We start from the raw sequence: 27,194 nt of genomic DNA on the forward strand, positions 1-27,194 counted from the left end.
GGAGGCTCCGGGGGACGAGACAAACCCTTTTGATACCACCAGGACAGGCACGATATGAGGGAGCAGACATTGTGACCATATAGCACTGTGGCCTGGGGTCCTGGACGGGGCCGGCTGCTTTACGAAGCAGGGCTGGGGGAACGGGGACCCTGAAAGTCTACCAGAGCCACAGTGAGAGAGCGTTTAAACTAAGGGTAAACCCAAAAAGTCGCTGGGACCTGGGTATCAGAACAGTAGAAAGGAAATGGTCCCAGAACAAAGGAGCTTGTAAAAGCCTAAACAGAATCAACAGTAATGAAAAATACAACAATGAAATAGCATCCAAGTGTTATTTAATCACACCTAGATGAGAACATATTAATGTAGAAAAAGATTCACAATATTCAATCAGTGTGGGGTGCCACGGGGTAAAGGAAGGGAGTGATGGATTGGGTAAGGTAATAGGATAAGTGACATGGAAAAACTTTTACTACTCGTACAAATCAATTGTTTGGCACGCGATATTGTGCCAATTAATTAGTATGAAATCCATTCACAGAGGAAAATAGATGATTTGACATAAACCATATACGATCAAAGAAAACCAGTGCACATTGCACTATTGTCGGTATTGGCAAAGTCTTATGTCGACGTTTCGACCCCAAAGCATAGGTAGGCGACTGAGGTCCTTACTGGCGGGGTCTTCCTCAGGACAAACAGATAGGTGGAGCAGAAGGGGAAGGCACCTAAAGAGACATTGGGTAAGTGTTAAAAACTGTGTCGAGTCCCAACTAAATTGACTTAGGGAGACTGGGTGAGCGAAAACATCGCCATAGTTACCATATTAGAAACAGGGCATCTAATCACTTGGAACGTTCGCGTCCGGGGGTGCAGGGCCTGGTGGGCTCCGAGGACAGTAGAGGGTGGAGTTCACCTGTAATGAATTTAAGGTGTCATTGTAACCATCCATAAGCGGGTCGAATGGATTGGAATTTATTCAGAACAAAAAAAGGAATAAATCTCACTTACTGGTGATGATCAAATCAACGAAGAGATGTTATTAAATCCAACATCACACGCCGTGAAAGACATCGGTGTGACAAGTGAAATTAATCACGAAGGATGGTGACCTCTATGAATAAAAAGGGAAAGAGTACTAATTTAAAAAACAGATGGAAAACCCAACCTAGAGGATATTCAGCTAAGGACCTAGTACCCTAATCTGTCAACAAAAACAACGATTAAATAGGGGGAAAGTCCGCACCTTGGTAAGTGGTGGGACATAGACTGTATCGGTATTGCTGTACATTAATGAAAGTGATGACAGGAAGTTAAAAACTGTCTATCTGGAGAATACAAGTATGATGGAGTCGCATGGCATCTTTTTCCTGACTCGGTTGCTTAGCTTTTTAAACTCCCTCACGAAAATGCATACCGGCTTTGTCGAAGTGCACTCTATTGTGATACTGGAAACGATGCGACTCCATCATACTTGTATTCTCCAGATAGACAGTTTTTAACTTCCTGTCATCACTTTCATTAATGTACAGCAATACCGATACAGTCTATGTCCCACCACTTACCAAGGTGCGGACTTTCCCCCTATTTAATCGTTGTTTTTGTTGACAGATTAGGGTACTAGGTCCTTAGCTGAATATCCTCTAGGTTGGGTTTTCCATCTGTTTTTTAAATTAGTACTCTTTCCCTTTTTATTCATAGAGGTCACCATCCTTCGTGATTAATTTCACTTGTCACACCGATGTCTTTCACGGCGTGTGATGTTGGATTTAATAACATCTCTTCGTTGATTTGATCATCACCAGTAAGTGAGATTTATTCCTTTTTTTGTTCTGAATAAATTCCAATCCATTCGACCCGCTTATGGATGGTTACAATGACACCTTAAATTCATTACAGGTGAACTCCACCCTCTACTGTCCTCGGAGCCCACCAGGCCCTGCACCCCCGGACGCGAACGTTCCAAGTGATTAGATGCCCTGTTTCTAATATGGTAACTATGGCGATGTTTTCGCTCACCCAGTCTCCCTAAGTCAATTTAGTTGGGACTCGACACAGTTTTTAACACTTACCCAATGTCTCTTTAGGTGCCTTCCCCTTCTGCTCCACCTATCTGTTTGTCCTGAGGAAGACCCCGCCAGTAAGGACCTCAGTCACCTACCTATGCTTTGGGGTCGAAACGTCGACATAAGACTTTGCCAATACCGACAATAGTGCAATGTGCACTGGTTTTCTTTGATCGTATATGGTTTATGTCAAATCATCTATTTTCCTCTGTGAATGGATTTCATACTAATTAATTGGCACAATATCGCGTGCCAAACAATTGATTTGTACGAGTAGTAAAAGTTTTTCCATGTCACTTATCCTATTACCTTACCCAATCCATCACAGTGAGAGAGCAGCATCTGCTGCGTGAAGCCTGGAGTGACCGCGCTACATGGGAGCGGGAAGTGTCGGCAAGAGATATTTCCACCTCTGCTGTCCCCCCGCTGGAGCTAGGCGCCAAGAGCCCTGGGTGCATACAATGAGAAGGGGCCCCCGCCAGATAGTGAACCCTCACGGCACCCTCACCTGCAACATTAGAACACTTCCTGGGAGACTGAAACCTACATACCACACCACACCTACACCTGGAAGGTGTTATTTCGCTCTAAGCTGGTGGATACCCTGTGGACCTCCCTGCTACATGATGCCCTATACTAAGTCTGTGACCTGTGGGATCACTCTGTTGCCCATCTGAGAGACCGATGGGACTAGAAGGCTGGGCGAACATTCTGCCCCTGGTGTCGCAGTGAGGACTTGCTCACACCCCACTAGTGGAGTTGCAAGCAACTTTTGGGGTGCCCGGCCCGCCTCGGCCACTCAGATGGGGAAAACAAGAACCAAACAAGTGAGAGCCCCACCGTGACCCAGGGCCTCTTTCATGGTGCTGTAACTAAGGATGGTGGTGCTGAGCCTCCTGTGGATCCCATACGGCTCCAACTGGACAAGATCCTACCGGCTATAACTGATACTAAGGCCACCCTTCAATGGGACATAGGCACAGTGGCCGTGAGCCTTGGCCTATTATGGATGGAACACCATAAATTGGCAGATCGAGTCACGGGTGTTGACACCACCATCACAGAACTTAAACCTGAATGTAAGACACTTACAAGCCAAATGTTCGAACTGAGAGACAGAGTTCAGCTTCTTGAATGATGTGCCGAGGAGGCAGAAGGTCGCAACAAAAGCAACAATGTGGTTGGCCTCCAGGAGCGAGTTGAAAAAGGCGACATGTTGGTTTAACTGGAGGACTGGCTGTGAACAGAGGTAGCCCCGGGCCTCCTGACCTCCTTTTTTGCATTGGAACGGGCCCACCAGGTCCTGTCACAACTGCTGCTCTACCGTGACCGAGATATCATACTGCAGAGGGCACGTTCGGGGGTTCCTTTGCCGTGGACAATGGTAGGGTTTCCATATTCCCAGATTTTATGGCAGTGGTGCAAGCCAGAAGGTCCTCTTTTTTGGAGGTTAAGACAGCTCTCCGTGACAATGATATACAGTACTCCCTGATGTTCCCCTCCAGGCTCCAGATAGCTTTTGATGGCTCCACATATTTTTGTGAGGACATGGAGTCGGCCTGGGCTTGGCTGGAGGCATACAAGGTGGGGACTGTCCTACCTACGGCGCGCTCTACCTCTTTGGCAACCAGACAGAGGGTGAGCAGGTGCCCATGTAGCGCTGCGCATGGTGGCCCCAGGAGCAGCCAGTCTCCCTCACAGACTGAACTGGAACGAGTGGCATTGCTACAGGCAGTGGCGGAAATTAGGTTGTTGCATAGGAAGACCTCAGGAGTGGACTCCTCCGAACATAAATGAGAGAGGTCTGATTCAGTGTCCTCTCATAGAGATGACTCTGGACTCCCTGTGGTAAAATCCCAGACAGCAGACAACCTGGTTTGATATCCTTTATTATGTGTATCTCTGGCTCTGCTGATGCAAAGACTGGAGGTTACCTGCTGAAAGGGAGGGGTAAGGGGTTTTGTCTAAGACACCTCTTATTTTCCTAGAATGCACCACAATGTGGGTGGTGCGGATTGCTAGCTGGGAGAACTTTGGTCTGTTATATATGTGTTGGGCTGGTACTGCATGATCTTGGTACACCCCTCTTAACCTGCCCCTCACACAGAGGCCGTTTTAGGCTCAGTGGGGGAGGTATTCACTAAGATTATGTTCGTATTAATCAGTTTGGACAGCCAGCCGTTACTGAGCTTCCCTTGGGTTCGGGAGTTATTGTTTGGGATCGTTTATGCCTCCCTTTTTTCCCTATTCTTTTTGTGTGCACAAGGAACGCAGAACCTGCTATTGGGCTGGAGGGGTTGGGGAGGGGGGACCCAGGGGATGATGGAAGGTATGGTGCTCTGTGATTTCACATGGCAAACCCCAGCCAGGCATTCATATTAATGTCATAGAATATCAGGGGGATGGGATCGGCCTCCAAGAGACATGATATCCATAGATATCTCAGACAGAGGGGATTACAGGTGGCCATGCTCCAGGAGACACACTTAGTTGGGGCTGAGGTAGATCGATTGAAACGTAGATGGTGGGGCCAGCTTTATGCCACTTCTTACTCGGCATACGCAGGGGGACTTTGATATGGATAAGGACCAGGACACTGTTTGAGCTCACCCGCTCAACTATAGACATGGAAGGCATATATGTCCTCCTGGAGGGCAGATTGTTTGGGAAAGAAATTACATTGATGAGCATCTATGCCCCGAATCAGTACCAGATTACCTTCTTTCACTCCCTTTCCACCCAAATAGCTGGCCTGCCACTTGATAGCTTACTGCTGGGGGCGACATTAATTGTGTACTAGATGTACAGCTTGACCACTCACCTCACCCCCTAATAGGGATGACTACGGGTTAGCTAGCAGAGGAACTGCAAGACTGGGTGAGACACTGGGGATTGGTGGAAATCTGGAGGACACAACATGGGGAAGAACATGACTTCTCATATTTCTCTCATGTCCTTAGCCTGCACACTTGAATAGATCGTTTTGTGTGCCCCCAAAGACATACCCAAAACATTGTCCACTCTGAATATCTAGGACTCACTTAATCTGATCACAGCATTGTTTTGTTGGGGTTTACACTGATGGGGGAGTGCCTGCCCCTACATAGCGGCTCAACCCTGCCTCTCTGGAGGACGCATGCTACTTCATTAATAACCAGGGTTCAGCATCATCAAGTGTAATTGAATGGGAGGCCTTTAAGGCTGTGATGCAGAGCCATTGTATTGGCCACACAGCTGGTACTCAGAAGGAGTTGAATATGGAATTCCGGATCCTGGAGGACAGATTGCATACCCTGGATACTGCCCATGGTACCCAGCCAGAAACACTCGATGAGGTTCGGGAGACGAGAGAACAATACAGTGTACCCTAAAGAGGGTGCGCAATCCCGATTATAAGTGATATATCACTAGGTCACATGACGAGGAAGGGAAGTCGGGAGGATTATTGGCATGGCTTATTAGGCTGGACTCTCGGGGGTCCCCCATCACACACATTTGGTGAGGGGAGGCTCAGCCCTTGTACTCTTCCACCTCCATTAATAAGGAGTTCTGCACTTATTATGAAGGTTTGTATGTTGCCCCTGCACCTCTCTCGGTGGAGGCTCGGTCTGCCTTTTTGGCAACCATACCACTGAATAGATTGCCTGAAGAACCCCTGCAAGGACTTGGGAGGCCCCATAACAGTCCAGGAGATCCAAGCCACTATCAAAGGGTTGGCGAAAGGCAAAACTCCGGGCCCTGACAGCCTCCCGACTGGGTTCTATGCCACCTACGCTGGGACCTTAGCCCCGCGGCTTGAAAAGTTATATGCAGACTCTTGGCAGCTTGGTACCCTCCCAGACTCCACTAACAATGCTGTGGTTATTCCCCTGCCCCACACTAAGACACAAGGAACCTGGGTCACTGATTTCCGCCTCCCTCGCTATGTTGAACCTGGACTTCAAGATCCTTTGTAAGGTGTTGGCTCTCCGATTACTCCCATACCTGAGGACATTAGTACATACAGACCAGAGCGGATTTATTCCCACCCGTAACACTTCCCACAATATTAGGCGTCTTTATCATGTGATGTATCACCCCGAAGTCCTCGCGAACCAGTACGCAGTACTGATGTCAGTGGACCTTGAAAAAGTGCTCGACACAGTGCGATGGGATTTTTTTATTCGATGTGATGACACAGATGGGCCTGGGAGAGAATAAAGTGGGTTACATTGCTATACACTGCCCCGATGGCCAGAGGCAAGACTGGCGCCACGCTCTCCCCACTATATCGGGTATGTAGGGGTACAAGGCAGAGATGCCCGCATTCCCCACTGCTGTTTGCCCTGGCTATTGAGCCTCTTACATAACTTTTCAGACAGCAGGGTTGTGCCAGCGATGTGTTGGCTGAGGGATGGGTACATATAATTTCCCTCTGCACGGATGACATACTCCTTTACCTGAGGGATGGTACCTCTGGCGTTGCCAGAGCTTTAGAGCTCCTGCGGGGTTTTGAAATGGTGTCCGACCTCCGGGTTAAAAAGACCAAGACCCACATATTCCCTGTTTCCCCTGGGGCGAAGAGACCATCAGGTTTAGCTCCGCACCTGATGCTGTCACCCTCCTCTTTTAGATATCTGGGGATACAGATATTTCACACATTTGAGGACCTCTGAGATGGTATTTTGGGGAGGGCTCTCTGCTCTCTGAGGTCTTGTGGTCCCTTCTGCTGTTCGCTTAAGCTGCCCCTCATGGCCCAGGTATCAGTCTCTAAAATGGTTATACTCCCGAGGCACCTATACTTCTTCACAAACTTGTCGGTGAGAGTGCCGGCCTCATGGTTCAAACAAGTGGACAACTTGCTACGAGACCTGATATGGGTGGAAGCCGGCATAGGGTGTCCCAGGCTATCCTTCGGTGACCACCCGATGAAGGGGGCTTAGGTGCCCCGGACTTCAAACTTTATTTCCTGGCATCCCAGCTCCAGTGAATTACACTTGGGTTGGATCAGGCTAACCAGGAGGAGCTGGGAATAACTGGGTAGTCGGCACACATGGAAACTCTACTGGCTAAAATAAACTGCTTTGCCCATCAACAGTTGTCCAACACCCAGGCGTACTGTTTTTGTCGGCGGTAAAATCCTGGCCCAGATCCGTCCTAAAAACTGTGGCAACATCACTGTATGCACCGGCTCTGCCCTTGGTGTGGCTTCCTCATGGCGAACACCTTTCCTATTTTACTGCCGGGCAATTATCAGCCTTGACAGAAGCTGGGTTGGTTACGATTGGGGACTACTGTCTAAGGACCTGATGGAATGTTATAATTTGCAGTTGGGCCAACTCCTTACATATGAGGCATTGACACAAGTGTTTCGGGATCTGTGGGATGGATTCCGGGAGGAACCTGTGACTCATACTGTCCTGCAGTTATTGGTCTTGATGGGCACAGCTAGACACCCGGTGACTTGGTTTTACAGATCCCTCTCTGGTATGTTCCGCCGTCTCTTAACTATGTTGATGAATAGATAGGAGTGGATCCTGCAGCGACTGCTAATGGACCCTGAGTGGCAGAGTATTTTAGCCTCAACAAAAAGAATCTATAGGAACACCAGGTTGAAATACCTCCAATTCAATTATGTGCACATGACATACATGACACTACATAGAATTCAAGAGGTGCTTTCTGCCCTAAACTGCCATGCTGAGGCTCTCCCCCACTCCCGTTCCCTGTAGGCTTGTATTTTGGGATTATTTCCACTACCGGCCTCAAGGAAAGTTGGCACGAGGTTTATGGACCTAGCCCTAGTGTTAGCCAGATGACGAATAGCGTGACCTGGAAATTGGCAGTAGGACCAAGAGTCCAGGCCTGGAGGGCAGACGTAACTCAGTGGGCAAGACCTGAGTAAAAGTCGTTGATCCGGGAAGAGCCTAGAGGGGTGAGGATCCGCCCTATAGCAGATCTATGAACTGAAGTGTTAGTGACATGGGAACATTCGGAGAACAGCCCCGGGGATGACCTGGAGATGAGTGACGACACACCTGGGGAGGAAGAAGCTGGGCACCAGGGGACCAGGGTAACAAGTTAGCTGAGAGATACGTAGAGGGGCACGCGTGGGACCTTAGCCCCGGGTTCAGCCCAGAAGTATCAAATGGAGGACTACAAGCCACCCCGACCCCCCATCCCACCCAACAGGTGGGATGGGTGGGTACGGTCCTGGTCAGAGAGGGCACATGTCCTGAAGCCGGGAGTAAACGGCCCGGAAATGGGCATCTGGCTCCGCCCCACCACCTATATTCCAGGTGATGGAAGGTTGCCACCCACGGGTATTGGAGGTGGGTGGCGCGATGTTGACCAGGTCCCTTTTTGTGCATGTTTCCCAGTTTCCTTGCATTTTTAGTTTTCTATGTTTTCCCAATGTTTATTAGAGAATTAGCTCGTCATTTCCCCTAGAATGTTATATTATCTTTTCTCTTGTATTGCTTCTGTACCCCCCTTCTTAAAAGCAAGGGGCGATCTCCTGTGATCAGCACTTGTGTGGACCTATGGTAATATCTAGATATGAACTAACTAGAGTGTTATCCACTGAGAACAAGTTTAACTTGCTTTTTAAATCTGTTACCTCATGTCTAATGCTGTATTGTAAAAATGTAAAATTCCAAATAATAGAATTGTAAAATAAATATAGAATCATACATCTCCTGGGTGACTGCTGGGTTCTGTTACCATCTCTTCACTGGAGATAGTTGAAGAATCGCTTTGCCTGTGACAGTTTTATCTCTGCACTGCTGAGATTCGTTTTGTTCTATGTTCTAGATCTATGATCTCAAAAATCTCGAAGCACTGAAGCTAAGAAACAACCCCATCAAAGAGATCCCGCGGGACGTGCACCGGCTCAGCAAGCTCAAGTACCTGGTAGTGTCCTTCTGCTTGCTGTCATCTCTTCCGCCAGGGTACGGCTGTATGTTTCTTTGTCCTAGACGGATTTATAGCTTCAAACAGTTCTCTTATATTTGTCTTCTTCAATGTTGCTCATCTGAAGGAAAGACATTCTCAACTATTTATTCATAAATGTTCTATTACCTGTGAAGTTATTTCGCAGGTGACATCTGTTTCATGAGACTCCTTCAGTGCAAGAAATGGGGAGAACTTGTTCAGCTGTGCCAGTTGTGCATTTGTCATCCCATACAAAAGCTGCTGCCTAGCACTTTTGTGTGTAGTTACAAAATCCGTCCAACATCGGCCTTCTTTTTAACATGGCTACTTTTAAGCAGATGAATAATATAGCAGGTTTGGTTGTGTGAGAGGGCGCTAGTGGTGAGAAAATAATTGCAAACAAGTAGAGACAAATCAAATGGGTGTGTTTGTGCACGCGCACACTCAGCTCCGTTCATGGAGTAAAGACAGCTCGTAAATGTTAGGGTGACCAGATTCTCAAAACAAAAAACGGGGACAGGTCATAGACATAGAAGTAGGACTACGGTTTGCAGTAACCATAGACATAAAGGTAGGACTATTTGACAGCTGCCATGGACATAGAAAAAGGACTATAATGACAGCTCCCTCCACAGACTGAGATGAAGCATTACAGACGACAAATCAGAGGTCTTTTATTGGCTGTAACCATTAATTCCATTTAAACAGACTTTGCCTCAACATTTGCTATAGTTGGTGACCACGGCTTTAGTGCTGGTGGCGCCCTGTGCGACAGTGTTTGTTGGCGCCCCCCCAAGACCACCTCCACCACGGATTCTCTCACTAGCACCCTTTAACAGTGACCAAGTCTCCATAACCACACTCTCTCAGATGCATTGAATTAGTTATATAGCGCCACTCATACCAGTGTAGGGTGTCCGAGCACTTCGCATCACACACACATTACACAGACAATCAATCATGCATGTGTAATCAGTGTATAGGAAATGTTACATAAGCCAAAGGACTAAAAGTGTAGGGAGTCACATGTCATCCATACTGGTAGGCAGTATAGTTTAAGAGTGCCCTGTGTGGAGAAGCACAAACGCAGAGTCGAAAAAGAAACAGCATAGTTGGGAGTTTTCTTTAATAATAAGAATCGATTTCTAGCCAAATTATCCCTTTTTGCAACATTAATCAATGCTCTAATAATGTATACTTTGCAGTGTGTATGCAGTTCTAGGATGAAAGTTAATAGCTCACTATTCTATATCAGGACTTTAAGTTATAAATTGCAAGTAACAAAAGGATATCTCTTTTGAAAGCAGTAATCTGCTGATCTGTTTACATCATACGCACTCTGTAATCTACTTGGTACAGGTTCTTAGCAGCAGGCATGTTAACCCTCTACACTAACTTCACCGAAGTCAAAACCTCAACTATACAAAATGCTGATCTCTTTCCAGGAAGATTATTAATCACACTAGTTACCTTGACATTTATGTGAGGCCTGGTAATTGCTGGGGGTAAAGAAACGCTGCAGCAGGTGCTTCAAAAGCATAATAAACTTTAAAACACGGCGCCCCCAGGAAGCCAGCACCCGGTGCGGTGGCACTCACACTGCCCTAAAGCCGGCCCTGGACACGAAGTACAAACAGGTTACTGTTTCTAAACAAGGATATAAGCAGGTCCTGCAAGTAGGCTTTTACAAAATAAAGACATTCAAAGACGCACTGCCATCAGTAGCTGTTGGAGCAGGAGCGCTGCATTAACAAAACAAAGGTATCTTTGGAAGCACCCTAAGTGACTGGCATTCAGGTGTGAATGTATGCAGATTGCATCCTTTGACTTCTCGGCCTGGAGACAGAGGTCACATTCAAAGCGCTGAACCTCGCGCTGTGGAATGAAAGGAGCACCTCTCCCCACCCCCCATCCCATTCAAAGCCCGATTTCCCTTCCTGCTACAACGCTCACCTAAACGTCACGCTTTAATCAGTGCAAAGAGAGCATGCACGTGCATGCTCAAACAACCGAAACAAATGAAAAACCGGGACATTTGTATGTTTAACCCGGACACTGTTTAAAAACCCGGACATTTCATTGAATTGGAGAAAAGTGTCGGGACACGGGGACACTTCTCCAAAAACGGGGACCGTCCGGGGAAAACCGGGACGTCTGGTCACCCTAGTAAATGTAGGACGTTCAAGTGTTTGTGGAAACCGACAGCTGATACACGATGGCACAGAACAGAATGATGGAGCTATACATGCTATTCCCAAGACCAGTTTTGGTAGTCGGGTTTACACACAAAAATTGCTATATTTCCTGCACATCCTAAACAATTTGAACATGGACAAAGAGCATATGTGCAATTAGCACATGTGCAAAAACCACCTAAGGGCCAGATGTACATTGTTAATAGTTTGCGATTACCAGATAGTGTTTATTTGCGATTCCCAGTGGGTCGCAAAGAGACATACTCCATTAATATTCATGAGGTAGGTCTCTGTTTGTGTCCCATTGGGAATCCCAAAAATCATAGGTATGGTGGCCGGTTCCGGACAGCAGATCACCATGTCTGTGATTGCTTTAAGATAAAGCAATTTTTTTTTCTGCAGCCCGTTTTCCTTATAGGAAAACAACATGTGTTTCAAAAAGAAAAATGAAATGCATTTCTGTCGCAAAACATTCACACATACCACTGCAATTCAGTATTAGAAAGGGACACGTTAAACAGGACCCTTTCTAATATCAAATTGCCTGCCCAATTTGTGATTCGGTAATAGATTGCCGAATCGCAAATTGGGCCTTTGTACATTGAAAAATGCCTATTTTGTTCACAAACAGCTCAAATTGGACCTTTGTACATTGAAAAATGCATGACCCGACTCTGCAAATCGGGCCCTTTGTGATAAAAACAAAGTTTTGTACATCTGGTCCCAATTGGGTCTTTGCCCCTAAAACAGAATTAGTTCTAAGCTTTTAGTCAAGGTCTTGATTCATCGGTAAACCTACTTCTGATTTTCTGGTTGAAGCTACAGATAGGTGTGGAGAGAAGGTAGAATTTCATACACCATATTATTAAATCTAAACAAATTGCTGAATCCTGCATTCTTTGGAGCCCACATCCAGATGATACTCTGTGTTACCTGCATGCGCCCTGTGCTTCTGATTTAAAAAGGGAGAAGGCCATCCTTCAGGAGATAGTCATGGATGACCATATATTTTTTTTAATTCAATATCCAATTTCCAGTGCATACCTGTAATTAATTTGTAAATGTCCAGTATTTGTAAAGCGCAAACAATTACCCGAAGGTGTCAAGGCGCTGGGGGCCCTCGGGAAGTTTAAGCAAGCTATTGCCCAGAGTCACATGGTGCTGGGCTGATCTGCCGCCGGCACCGGGGATCGAACCGTGAGCCCCGGGTTCTGGCGTCAGTTGCCCTGGCCGCTGCGCCACACCAATTCCACATTTGCGCCATTACTTGAGACGTGGATTGAGACTCTGGTGTCAAAGAGAATTCCCCTGCCACTGACGACATCCTCTGAGTCTTGCTTTGCTCATATCCTCATTTCTACATGAATTTTCATGTAGGTAGCATTGTGCAGTCAGCTACTGTTCTTAGTCATTGATACCAAAATTAGATTTTCAGTCAGTAGTAGCAGCTCATGCCGTATACATGTTAAACTTTGAAATGATTGGTCGACCTAAATTCACCCCCTATCATCTATATGCGTCATTCCGTTCTAAAGTCAGACTCACTATATGTTTCAGGTGCCATGGCATTTACATTGACTTGTGCATCCTTCTTAGATTGAGGTCAAAACAGGCAGAGGAGCGTCATCCCACTGCTTTCTCGCAGTGCGAGAAGCAGAAACATAAAATGGTAAAACTACCATTTTATGTTTCTGCTTCTCGCACTGCGTGAAAGCAGAAGTGTTTGGTTTGGGGCAGGCGGCTGGGCGGGGCTGCTCTAGGGCAGGGGAGGGATGGCTTGCCCACTGCTGAGGATACTGACTGTTTGGTCAGCCCTGCCTTTTCTCCATGTAGGCTGCATGCAGCCCATGGAGAAAATGGCCTCCCCATAGGTGCCTGGCTGGTCAGTGTCCTGACCAATCACAATGCTGCCATTGCAGCGTTGTGATTGGCTTAGGGGAGGGGAGGGAGGCTACCAACTGCCTGTTCCTGCCAGAGGCAGGAGAGCAGGAGAGCAGCACAGACAACGTGGAACCGGGCCGGCGAAGGTAAGTTAACTTTTTTTTTTTTTAATTAACCCCGCGCGGCTGAAAACAGGTGGGCTCACGGTCACGGCTTTCCATTTATTTACTTCTCAGTTGACTGATAAGTTAATGAATTTTGAGAGTGTCAGAGATTAAACCAGAAACTGAAGTCCCGCGATATCTGAAATTAATAAAAGTCATACATATTTCGTAGTATTGAGTCTTCTTCCAGTTGCTGACAGATGATCTGACTTTCCAGAAAAGTTAGAAAACGTGGTGTTTAAGTTATTTATTTATGTATCTAGATTTCTGTAATGACCATGTGCTCTGGTATGCTTTGTGTCATTTTGTTCTTATTAATATTTTGCTTAATTATTTAAATATATATAATATTCTTAATTGCATTAATTAGCTATGCTGTACCTTTAGTGCCTGGTTCAGGCTATATGAAAATACATAAATGACATATTTTTTGTTACTTATAAACATGACATGTTGTTTATTTCTAGACTTTTTCTGCTTACAAATCTTGAAGTCCTGGATGTCTCGTACAATACCATTGCTTCTATCCCTAATGACATTTCCAATCTGAGGTATAATCTTTCTTAAATTTCAGTATTTAATGTTCTGTAGAATACACACTGCTTATATTTGGAACATGTTCCCATGAATATACAAACTGAATGTATCAATGCAGTCAATTTTTCTTTTAGTAAGATGGTCCCCACAGTGAATCTCTTGCATGTTTTTGTGAACTGATCAACACTACTGGCTCTTCCTCAACATCACATATTTCAGCATATACATGTTTGACCATATTGTATAACATAATAGCCTACTGCTGAGGGATAAAGTTTGCAAAAGGCCGTCTTCTCGAGTTATAGGCCCAAACTCCAGGTGAAGGCATATAACTAGGAAGCAGGCCTTTAACAATCAGTAGAACCCAAGGCAAAAGGGCTATATTGGTTTTAGAATATTCAACCCAATGATTGTAGAATGTTCTAAAATAAGAAGGGTGAAACAGAAAGACGGTTATTGGAATGATGGAGCAGAATAACTGTATTGCCGTTATTAACCCCAAATCACTTGATTGTCTACCGGGGAGCTCTCAACATTTAAATATTCTAATATAGCCTTACAGCCCGTAGTAGGCCATTAAAGGCACGCTTCATTATTATTAGCCCAAGCCAAAGTTAATAGCATGCTTCCCGTCACCTCACACAGCCTCCATTAGTGTTATGCACCCTGAACTGTTTTTGCAATTAAGGCATGCCCATAGAACTTGTTATATTAATCCATTTTTCTCTAGGTAGGTTAGATTAAATGAATACCAGCATATACACACATTTTGAAAGTCCTAAATATAAGCTCTTTTATTCTCTATTTTGTCCACCTTTGATGTCAGAAATAGGCCTGGAGTACCTGAGCAGACTTTCATTATGAAGTGCACATTCCACTGAAAATGCAATGAATTTCAAAGCGTTTTCACTGTGTGTGACTGCACCATTGGCCAAGGGCGTCATTCAGAAAAAGAGTACGTCTAGGTACTAAGAATTACACCTACATCTATATTTGCCCCAATTTACTCATTTTTCGGAATGTACTTAATCCTACAGGGTTATCCTCAAAATAAATGAGTTTCATAGAGCTCCAAGTGTAAGCTTTCTAACCTACACTAGGAGTACTGTATACTAACAAACTATTATCTGGTTTGGGGATGGTAATAAAGTGCATTTTGCACATTTTGTAACCTCTTTCTCCAAAGGGATCACATTTTGTCCTGTAGAGAAATGCCTTCTCATAGAGCCCCAGGATAAGATTGTTTTTTTTATTCTCTTTTGCGCCCTGTGAATACAGGTACTTTTTATGCCATGTTTTAATAAATACTCACAAAAGTTTAACTTTGTAGGTGTGCACCATGATTTGCATGCATGTTATACCTGCCAGCCTTGATCTGGTTGTTCCCCAAGCTTTTTGCCTTACTTCCCCATTTTTGCTGATCTTGTTTTTGTTGGTCTTAGGACTCAGTGTGCTTTACTACTGCTAACCAGTGCTATAGTGCATGTGCTCAATCCCTAAAACATGGTAACATTGGCTTACACCCTATTGCCTCATTTAATTTAATTTACTTATAAGTCTCTAATAAGAGTTCTAATTCATGTACCCAGGGACTGTAAATTGAATACTACTTGTGGGCCTTTAGCACTCATGTTCCACCCACTTAAGCAGCCTTTTAGACATGTCTCTGGTTTTCCATTACAGCCTGTAAATGTTCTAATCTGCCATTTTGACCTGGCAAGATAAACCTCTTGCCAGGCTTAAACCTTCCTTTTTAATACATATACGTCACCTCTAAGAAAGCCCCTAAAGGATCCACAGGGCAGGGTGCAGTGTATTTAAAAAGTTGGACATGTACTTTTAACTGGTAGTGAAAAACTCTTAAATAAATTTTTTACTACTGCAAGGCCTACCTCTCCCATATCATAACTTTGGGTTCCCTTATTACATTTAAGATAACTTTCAATTGGGAGCAGGTAGGAATATCGAGTTTGGTGTCTAAAGAGTTGTAATTTAAAACCCTCTTTAATGGTAAAGCCGGATTTTAAGCCACAATTCTGAAAACACCACTTTTAGAAAGTTGGCATTTTCTTCTCCGAACCATTTGGTGCCTGCAACATGTATCCTGGGTCACATGACTAGGTGTAGCTGGCTGTTGGTCTTTGTGTATTGCTTCCAGACAGTAAGTCAAATGGGGGCAAGGTGATGGTGGGATGGGCCATCTCTGACTTGATGAGGGTAGGAGCTGTCACCTACCACACTTGCATATCACAAAGACTATGCCCAGCACTCTCACAAAGGGTTTGACTCTTGTCTTTTGTGCCCTCAGACAACCTGGGGCCAGGGCAGGGAGTCAGGAAATTCCAAAACATCTCTGAGGGGAGTGTGGGGGGTGGAAAAATCAAGAACTTTCTCCTACTTCAAAGCTGGCACCAAGTGTATATATTGGACCCTCAGGCCCAACTCTTCAGTACACCCTGGCTATGGAAGACTCAGAAGGACTGCTGTGTTGCTCTGCTGCAAGTAGGACTGTTCCTACTGTGCTGCATAAACTCTTTACTCAATGCCTCTAAATTAGGCTTCATTGCTCGTGTGCCAACCTTCCAGAGGGTTAAGTTGAGGTAATTTGGGGTTGCTTGTGACTTCACCCTGGCAAGGATTGTGGTTGCTCCTTGAGTAGGCTTTCACCCCCCACTAGTCACCCCATTTCCTACAATGCCCATCCTAAACATGCATATATGCCTCTTTTCTCATTCCTTACTCATGTGCAAAGATTGCCTAAAAAGATATCCTTTCCACACGGTTAAATAGATCTCCGCACAGCAATCCTGATTCTATGAGTCATATTTTCTGTTGTTGTTGTGGAATTCCATTTCCTTTACACTAGTGCATGACACCCGTGGGAATACAATCATTGCAATTGGACACCGTGTCAATATTATTGCTAATTTTATATAAAAATGAAAAGAAAACTCTTGATGAGCATAAAATTTGGTTCTGGGAGAATTGACTAAGGCCCTCTTTAAGTTGACTGATTTTTGTAAAAACTCTCAGTTTAAAGATATCTTCAGTAAGTTAAGCTTGAAAATTGCTGGTATTCAAAAATTACACTGTAGTTATGTGGATCAATTTCCACTTTATATCAACGTATTTCTATGAACTTCCCGAATATTCTGTGCCTGAAAGCTCAAGACACATTTTACGACTTATGGGTAACTGATTCTGTAGTTGATTCAGGTGATACACCTCTAAAGCTAAGGGTTGGTATATGCCCCATTGAATCCCTGAGTGATACATCTGCAGGTTTCCTTCGCTTTCACCCAACCTCTTCTTGCCTCGCTTATTGCATCATTGTCTGGTGTTATCATTTGACTGTCTTTTACAAAAAAGAATAAAATGGACGTTAACAGTTGTAGATTATATTCTCTGTACAGAGTTTGGGAGTGGGGGGTGAAGGTACTACGTGATGACACTCCCATTGTGCATTCTTTAGAGGTTCAGAATTGCAGCTCCACAAAGTTTTTTTTTTAGCAAATGTAACTGTCCTTTCGAATTAACTTCATATATGCAGATAGTATAGAAAAACCTTTATGAAGTACAATAGTTGTACAATGGGAAATACATGAGAAGCTGTTGGAAATTTATATTTATTTTCTAATTTACAGCTTACTGACATTTCTAAATGTAGAAGGTAATCAACTGCCTGGTCTTCCGTGTGGGGCTTTGAAACTTCATTTGAAGCAGCTCAGAGTAAGCAATAATATGATGCATCCCTTGTTGTGGAATGAGAATAGCCGGATAAAACCACAGAGACTGGTGGACCTGGCTGCCCTGTCTTTCTCCAGGAACAACTTATGGCAGTATTACAGCATAATCCCCAAGGATGCAGAACACATTCTAAGCAAGTAAGTAATTGAAATGTATGGTACTTCTAATTTGTACTTTGTATGCCAGCTGCTTGTGAAATTCAGAATAAAATGCTATCAATTCTATCATTCTATCATATGCGTTCTAAGCCCTCTAGCATCCATTAAATAGTACACTGCAAATTTAAGAGTGAAAAGGGTGAATAACATCTTAATAGCGTTGGTCATATGGACTATAAAATTTGCGCACCAGACCAGTATCTCTTCATATGGCTTTGGTTTTCAGATCATGTGATTGTGGAGAGCCATTGGGCATCAGTGATTTATTTTAAATATGGACTTAATACATTGGTGTTGCATGGAGGACCCTAATTATCTGTGATTTAGCATTCAAGACTCAATGAAGAAATCAAATATGCGACCCAACTAAAACTAGCCATTTGTACAATTAACTGATTTCTGTGCTTGCCTGTAGGTTTATTTGATAATATGTCTATTTACCCCAGTGCCTTCCCTATGCTTTGTTCTTGTTGTTTTCACCTCTGCTCATCCTAGGTGGACTATTCCATGCATATAATGTGGATGGTTATATAATGTCCATTCTTAATGATGGCACTCTACTGCTCCTAGGTGGGCTCCTCAGGCACATAGTCGAGCTGGTGGCATTGCGGCTGCTTCTCTGCTGCTCCTGGGTTGACTTCTCAGAGCATATGCTGTGACTGGCTGCATAGTGCCCATTCCTATATATTGCTCCGTGCCGATCATGGGTGGAGTCCTCAGAGCCCATTTGTCTGGGCTGTTCCTTTGTCCCACCTTGGTAGACAGCTCTGAACATATACAATAGCTGGTGGCATAGGGGCTGCTTCTCTGAAGCTCCTGTGAGGATTTTTTAGAGCACATGCTGGATTATGGTCTGGGAGTCCTCTCAGGAGCGTCAGAGAGCAAACCAGTCGGAATAGGCAATATAACTAGCCAGATTATATGCTCTTAGGATTCCACCTCCATGTGGCTGAAGAGAAATCCATAGGAATGGGCATTATACAACCATCCAAACTAAATGTTCTCTGAAGGCAACCCAGTAGCAGCAAAGATAGGGTCTGGGAGGATTCCCAGACTATAATCCATGGCTGGGTGTGCACTGCCAGTTTTAGCTGGTTGCTTCTCTCTCATTGATGGGTGGGCTCCTCTGACTGAAAACCATGACTATTTCATTAATACCCATTTTGATGGATTGCTCCCGCCACACTCGGTGGACTTCCCTCAGCATATATTGTAGTTAGTTGTATAATGTCCGACCCTATGTGTTGATTCCTGCCACTCATGTGTGGCCTCCTCAGGCTTATATTATGACTTCTGGCATAAGAACTGCTCCTCTGCCACTCCTGGGTGGGCTCCTTAGAGCACCTACTGTAGATCAATGGTTCCCAAACGTTTTAGAACTACAACCCACTATTTAGAACAACTAACGTACGTGACCCACATACCTTTAATGTACATGATGCTGGGCGATTCGTGAATGATACTAAAGCATCTTGTGGTAGCGCATTGTCATTTACAGACAGCATATTTTCCATTGAAAGGGCCATAAAATCTGCACAGACATACAGTTTTACCGATAAAACTATATATCACGCAAATTATAATGTGAGGAAAATGGGTTTCTGTGAACATATTTCATTTGTGCATCACCAAATAAGAGTCTTGATTTGTTTTGATCCTATTAAAATCTCTGTTTCCAGTACACTTCTGACTTACAAAAAAATGCTTCATTTTTGCTTTTCTAGCTGCTGGGTGCATACACTTCGTTTACAGGTATTTACACTGTGTTGTGTAATGCAAAAAACAACATTCTACATTGCCACATAATTTGCTTTAAAAACTTCCCTCACTTTGCAGTCTGGGAAAGCAAAGTAAACACCAATCCACATGTAAAGAGAATAATTCAGCCTGACATTTGACCTCTGTCTTTGAATCACCACAAATGTGAACGCAGAATTTAAAAGCATTTTTATCTATTGCTATGACTTTCCTGACCCACCAAAAATCAGCTTAAGACCCACCAGTGGGTCATGACCTGTAGTTTGGGAAACACTGCTGTAGATAGTTGTATAATGGCCATTCCTATGGACTGCTCTTCTCCCACTTTTAGGTTGACTCCACAGAGTCTATATACTATAGCTAATGGAAGACTGTACCTCTAAATCCCAAGGGTAGCACCCATAACGTCTACGCAGGTCTCCTTTGTTCCATAAAACAATAGGATTTAAACTTTATAATACTGACCACTCCTAAGTTGCTTGACATCCACGTGCAAGACCATGTCCATGTCCATTCTCATACTTTTCACCTACACTTTTGCTTAGGTTCAGCTACAAATTTGCTGCTCCACTATATGAATAATTTCTGCCATACATGCTCAACACCAAAGCGCTTTCTATATAGATCACTCTACACTCACACACTTTTGTCATCCATCCATCCATCCGCAACTGCCCTATCTTTTACTTCTTATGGAATTCATGTACATCAATGAGTTGTGACAAAAGCATAAGTGCACAACTCCGGACCTCATGCATAATACCAAAACCCTTCCCATAAACACTACATGATGGACACACACTCTTCCATCTAAAGGTTTTACACCAAGTAGCGTGCTACCAATTCGCAAGTGCCCTCTGGTACAAAGCACTATATAAATGTAAGTACAGTACAATACCATATCATTTGATTTCCTGCTTCCATATCTCTACATGACCATATTTTATTTCTCTAATGTATCAAATTTGCCTTCGTGAAGGAGTATATGGTATTCGGTCTGCCTACTAATTTTTCCAAGAGTACAATTTCATTTTACAGAGGTGTAATTTTTGCCTCCCCACTTGGCATGTGTCCTACTTCTTTCCACACTGACTTCCAAATGTGTTTCTCATCAGAGAAAATGTGCCCTTACTATATCTTTATTCATTATTTTGTCAAAAAGATTTTACAAAAGGTGCTTGTAAACCAGAGTAATTTAATATGACCAATTCATGATTGCTTATACCATTGATTCATATGATGCGGACCATATCAGCTCAAACGAGCAACTCACCCAGAGAGCTCGCGATTTTGATTTCCATTAGAGAATCCATTTCATGCTACTGTGAATGAAGGGCCAGACACCCCCACTTGCAGAGGGTTTCAAGCTGAGTAATATTGTGTCACAGTAAACAAGATGTTAAGTTATATTGTCTTTTTTCCTAATCATATAACCTAGCATAGTCAAGACAGATAAGAGGGATATTTTTCTAAGAGTCCAAAATGTTCTGAAAAATTGATCTCAGTCAGTGGAAGGGTTGGAGACATCTGCAAATAATAAGGGCCATGGGTTTTCGCCAGTGCATCTATTGCACTGATTTACACATGACTAATTTAACTTTATGCTAAAGGGTTTAATATATTGGAGAGCACAAAATGCTTTAAAAACCTTTCAGATGGCCAATACCAATATCTAATCACAGGCTACTCAGGATTTATATCAGCGTTTATTGCTATTAATTGCTACAGTTTCAGGACTTCTTAGAAAAAAAACAAAGTGGAATGTAAATGCCCCAAAGAAAAAACTAAATATGGACAATATTTCATAAAGCACTTCAAAATATCACTTTAAACTCTTATAACCCAATTGATGTCGTTTTTTTGTTATCTGGGAGTAGATGTGACTTACTCATTTCTTAGGTATGACTAGCTCAAGGCCTCTGTAAGTCACCCATGCACTTTCATGAGTAATACATGGCTGTAATTCACAACGCTCACCAACCTTTTTTCCATGACTAAGAGTGTTTGTTACTTCCGGAAATTTATCAGAAAGTCATAATTTCGTCTGTAGTAACACAAAACTACACTACTCACAAACAAGCCATGTGAATTGGCCGCATGATCATATTTTCTTAAAGAACGAGGGCTAGCAAAGGAATGTGCAGGCTGGGCTTATTAGTGAAAATATATTGTCTGTTATCCATTGTAAGTGATGTCTCTCAAACAAAGGAGTAAGCAACATTATTAGCATCCTTAAAGATGATACCCAAAAATATAATTTGTTTGACACATGCCAATTTCACTTCAATTTAGGACAGCACAGTATCTGCTTTAATGAAAATCTGTGATCGTTTTGATTCCGAATAAAATGGTTAATGACAATATCAATTTAACCATTATAGAAAATACTCGTGAAAACTGTTGTTTTATTAATATAAATACTTCCAATTCAAGATAAGGAATGCAATTACATCATAGTAGATCTTGTTTGAGTCCATCATAAAATTAATTTGCCATCATTTGTGAGATACTGGGGATATGAGCGCCATTTCATATTTACTTCACAGTTGAGTTACAGTTGTCTTATAAATGATCATTTTTTAATCAGATACAGTAGCATACTATGAAAGATCTTGATTATATTCAAAAGTAAAGTACATGGTTTGTGCACATTAAGGGGTCTATTAGGATGACGGGCGAACTCCTGTCTGCCCGCCACCCTAGCGGTTCCGGGACCGGCCGCCAGTGGTGCAGCGGTCCCACACCGTCAATTAGGATCCCACCGCCACCGTGGCGGTGGCATCCCGCATTCACAACATTGTGGCATGCGGTGCTGTGAGCACCGGCCACCACAATGTTGTGAAGGGACGTGGTGTAATCGCATGCACAACGTGACAGGCACCATGCAGTGCTTGCCACCTTGTCCATGCCAATGCTGGGGGGGTACCATAGGTACCCCCCAAGTGCAGCCCCCCACTCCCCCAACCCCCTGGGGACCCACAATGGACCCCAGTAGCATTAACTGCATGCCTTTCCATGGCGGAGTCTCCGCCATGGAAAGGCATGAGAAATGCCCCATAGTAATATGGATGGTGGTGTCTTGCAAACACCGCCACCATATTAAGTCCCTATTCCGCCCGGTCGATATTTTGACTGGCGGAAAAGTGGCGGACGGTCTTCCCGTACGCCGCGGTGCCCCCCATCATACTAATATGGCGGGGGTGAACCAGGGACATATGGCGGACGGATCTTCACCGCCGGCCGGTTGTGGAGGTCCGCCCGCCATCCTAATTGACCCCTAAGTGAGAAGATTACAGGCATGCTTATAAACAAAACCTGATTTAAGAGGATCTGCTGGATCATTTCAGATAGTGTTTCCTTCAAAAGCAAAAACAAAAGTGGAGAAAGTTGAAACCTCTGTTGGGTTCACTGTGAAATGGGATTTCCCAACCCACGTATGCATAATGTGATCTATAAAATACTTAAGAGCACAACGAAGGAAGTCCTACACAACCCAATAAAAAGTTTTTACCCAAATCTAAACAATGCCCACCATCTTAATAGACATTGTGAAACTAAAGGTTTCTCAGTGACCAGGCCTTGCTTGTCCCTATTATTAAGGATTATTTAGCCTGACCAAATCTGTTTAATAAAATGTTTTAAGCACTGTTTATTATCTGAATGTATTCAGCAAGTAGGTTCAGCAGTCTAAGCAAATAATGCAATTGTTGCTGCATCACAGCTGAAAGTGATTTGTCAGGAAAATATACTTTTCCTGAAGACTAGCGAGTTCATCTTCTAATTTAAATTGTCCATCCATATTTTTAAAAGGATTACAGTTTAACTAGGCTGTAATTTGGATCCTAACAAGCCCTTGCAAGCAATCATTTATGTATATTGTGTGACTGATATAGTGTTAGAAATTGGGTTGTTGGTTGACTAGGATGAGAGCCCTGGTCAAACAACAACCCGAATCCTTGTCAGGGTAAGGTACAAGCCAAACCTAAATTAGCCTGTGCTCCACCCTCTGGTGTCCTGGCAAAAAGCAGACAGGCTTAACTTAGAGGCAATGTGTACATATTTGTGCAACACTGCAAACAGCAACAACATGAAAAACCCCACAGAAAAACAATCCCACACCAAGTTAGAAAAATAGAGAAACATTTAATAAGTTACACTAGACCAAAACAACAAATATCCAACCAGTAGAACCAGAGTTATTAATTTGTAAAATTTTAGCAAAAATTGAGCTAAAAAGCACAAAGCACCAACTCGGGATATCTGATCATTCTGGACCAGGTCAAAGTCACACTTTCAGGCCAACCGTGGTGGAGCGCAGGTCAAATACTGTCACCAGGTTAGGCCCACTGAAATTTACCTTCTCAAAGTCCAAGCTTTGAGTCCCGTTTGCATTGGATAGGGCCGCGGGTAGCAAGCAGAGCATCATGGGAGTATGCTGGCATAGCGCGAAGAGCAGGCTCAGCGTCGTGGGCGAGCACTCCTGGAGCTTTGTTTTGGTGGACCCTGCGGCGGTCGATGCTGCAGTGCAAAGAGTCAGGCTGACAGAGCATTGCGCTGAATCATGGTTTAAGCAGAGAAGTCTCATGCAAACTGACCCATTCGTGAAGAACCCAGAAACCTAATTTCAGATTGCTGAGCCAAAACAAGGGTCCAGGACCTGAGTACCTCGACTTGGGGGTCAATTGGGGGTCAGGAACATACTTCAGCTGGGTCCAGTGGCCGGTGCAGGATGTTGGTGAGCCTTTTATGTCCCGGAGACTCTGATCAGGAAACCAGCAGACTAGATGTTAAAGTCACTCTGGAGTCTTGGGTTCAAGATGAGGTTCCAGGTCTAGTTCTTCCTCCCCAGGCAAGAGGACCACAGGTCAGCACAGCAATTCCTTCAGAGTTGCAGTCCAGCAGAGTGGCTGTCCTTTCAGCAGCACAGCAGTCCTTCTTCCTTCAGAGTATCCACAGGTCCAGAACTGTACTGAAGAGTTGGTGTCTGAGTTCCAGTATTTATAAGCAGTTGTGCCTTTAAAGTGGGTAAGCTTATAGAAGCATACGTTTGAAGTGCACAAGTACCCTGCCTTCCCATCCCTGACTGCAGACTTAGATGACTGCCAAGGGACTGACTCCTGTCTACTCGGTAACACAAAATATACATTTCCAGCACCTCTAAAGTCCCGCCCAAAATGGAATTTTCCAGCTCAGGCCATTATGAACAAAGAAGGCATACAATTATGAACAATGGCACAGGACTAGGAACATGCTATCTCGACCCCAAGGTCGCTTGGCCAGTGCTTACTGTTCTAAGATGTGGGAACGGGTCTCTCTAACTGCAAAGGTATGCAACAATAAATGGTACATTCATTAGTGCAGCGAAGCTTCAACCTTGAGAAGTACAAGCTGGGGGCGGAGAGGCAGCCTTTCTGCTGAGGCAAGCATTGTGAGAAAGAAACTCGAACTTAGTTACAGAACAAGATGGGGCCAATAAAGATGGTGCCATGAATGCTAACTTAACACGGAATTGAGTTTAAACATAGCAAAAGGGCATTTTGATTCTGCGTATTAAGGAAATAACATTTCAAATCTAAGACACCGCCATGAACTGGACGATGGACAAGCAACATGTTCGGTGGGGCTGCAGTGGCACCGCCTGGATATTACTGCCCCTGTCAGCACCGCCTCTGCCGCAAGGGGTCCTTGACACCGGCTGAGGCGGCGGTCTTGTGGTGGTCCGACTGCCACACTCAAAATACTACGGGCAGACCAGCAGTGTGGCGTACTCGTAATCAGGCACTTACTTTTTTTGTGCCAAGTTCACTTGTGGAGTTTACAGACCCTTTAGCAAGGTTGTGACACTCAACAAAAAGGCCTGTCCTAGGCTTGCCAAACAGCAGGCTAGAACTCTTAATGTTTATATGATGTGTACTCTTGGATCCACATGTTTCAGCTGTCTGCCTCTGACATGTAGCACTATATATAATGTTGTTTCTTTCTGTAGCTTACTTTGTCAGATTGCTTGTGATCTCTACCACAAGGAAACTGGAATAAATGCATGGAGTGTTTTTCCCTTTCTTGGGAACACTTGACTAATCCCAATAACCAACAACAGCACTGAATTAACCACCTACCTTGGGTTTCGGCGTAGAGTGCTACTCGCCATAAAGCGCTTCAACTCCCCGTCAAGGGTAGTAAATGATATATAAATGCAATTACAAACTAACAAAACAAACTTTGTTATTTACCCACTTCAGGGTTGCTAAGTGGGAAGATTAAAGCCTTGCTTCTGTACTGAGCTTTAGTAAGAGCAAAGATGCAAACAGTCTCTTTGACCAACCAACCCAATGTCCTGAGTCTGCTTGTTTACAGATCAGGTTATTTTGGAAGAGTTCTTGATGTCTTTGCTGCCACAGTGAATAGATAGCCCTTTCTGTTGTTGATGCAACGACTACTTTACAGTAGCTACAATAGGCAGAGGATTACCCAGTAAAGAGGCATCAGATTGTGGTGAGAAACCATTTTGGAGGTAGTGAGCCTCCAAGTGTGAGTCCTGATGACTCAAAAACTGACTCTGCCTAGATCTAGGGGTTTCTGCATATTTCCAAACCTGCATTTCGTAATTCATTTAAACATGCATCCTTCTTTTCTACCCGCTTAGCCTCTCCCCATGTTACTCTTTTGTTAACTGAGTGGATAACTGAACCTCTGCATCAACAGGCAAGTGCTTGTAGCAGTGGATGAAGAGACTGAACAGCACTCCTCAGTCCTCACATTGTGGTTGCTGTCAAGTCTTAGAGAGATTTTCCTTTTAGCTAACCACTGGTGTGTCATGATCCTGCCCCCCCCACCTTTGCTTTGGTGAGGTAAATCCGTCATTCAGCTACATTTCTATTTCTTATGTTAGTGGGGCATGTTATCCCCTGTAAAAAGGAGAATTGTGCTGGGAGGAGACCATGTGGACTGGAAATGTGAAGCTCTACAATGGTGATCTCACCCGTCAAAGCTGACATTAGTCCTCCTTCAAGCCACCCATTATCACTGGTATCTTGTCGGCTGTATAACAAAAGACAATGCTGACTGGTAAGAATCCGCATTTCAATCAACTTGACAAAGATTCTTTGATGTCATTCTGTAAATGTGTCTGGGAAAGATTGAGTGTGTCGTGAGCTCTTATAAGTTTGCCAGACATCTTTGCTTCGTCGGGTTGGTCAAATAATCTACCAATACATTCAAGGCGTTCATCTGAATGATATTGGCCTCCGCTTGTTTTGATTGAAAAGCTATTTCCTTGCCAAACAGATGATGGCTTTGTACATTTTAAGGGTTTGCACATACTCTAGTCAAAACAAAGTAAGGATCCTGTTTCTACTATTCTGACTAAGCTGGTGGGAGCTCCAAAACACCTTGAATAAAATAAAGTCCTGATAGCTACCCATCACCCGGATTTAGGCTATGGACAAGGAGAACTCAAAAAGTGCTCATATGAATCACTTGGAGAGGGTTAAACTCTTTAACTAGTGGCTGATCCCACTACATTGCTTCCGTTTCTGTGGTTGCAAATGGATTTACCCAAATGATGAGATTCCTCCAATGACAGTGCTCTTAGAATTGTAAATGGACTAAACCGATGGATATTTGATCTGCTGGCTCATTGCCTAAGTGTGATTTTACAACACATAGGCTCCATATGCTGGGGAAAATGAAACAATCTTCACCTAAAAGCTGAAAACCCCTATATTAAGCACAAAGTAAACGAGCATTGGCATAGCCAATAGGTCTCGCCTTTGGGACCTT

The 27,194-nt window shown here is 43.9% G+C and overlaps 1 protein-coding gene across 2 annotated transcripts in view; it reads left to right on the top strand.

Moving 5' to 3' along the window:
- LRRC63 (leucine rich repeat containing 63) overlaps nucleotides 1–27,194 on the top strand; it is a 242,022-nt gene that overhangs the window by 206,318 nt on the left and 8,510 nt on the right. For both annotated transcript variants that reach the window (XM_085621841.1, XM_085621840.1), the window contains 3 exons: nucleotides 8,856–8,992; nucleotides 13,683–13,766; nucleotides 17,397–17,636. In XM_085621841.1, coding sequence (XP_085477967.1) covers nucleotides 8,856–8,992; nucleotides 13,683–13,766; nucleotides 17,397–17,636 — 461 coding nt within the window. The remainder of the gene's footprint in view (nucleotides 1–8,855; nucleotides 8,993–13,682; nucleotides 13,767–17,396; nucleotides 17,637–27,194) is intronic.

Source organism: Triturus cristatus, chromosome 8, assembly GCF_964204655.1.
Source record: "Triturus cristatus chromosome 8, aTriCri1.1, whole genome shotgun sequence".
Taxonomy (NCBI): Eukaryota; Metazoa; Chordata; class Amphibia; order Caudata; family Salamandridae; genus Triturus; species Triturus cristatus.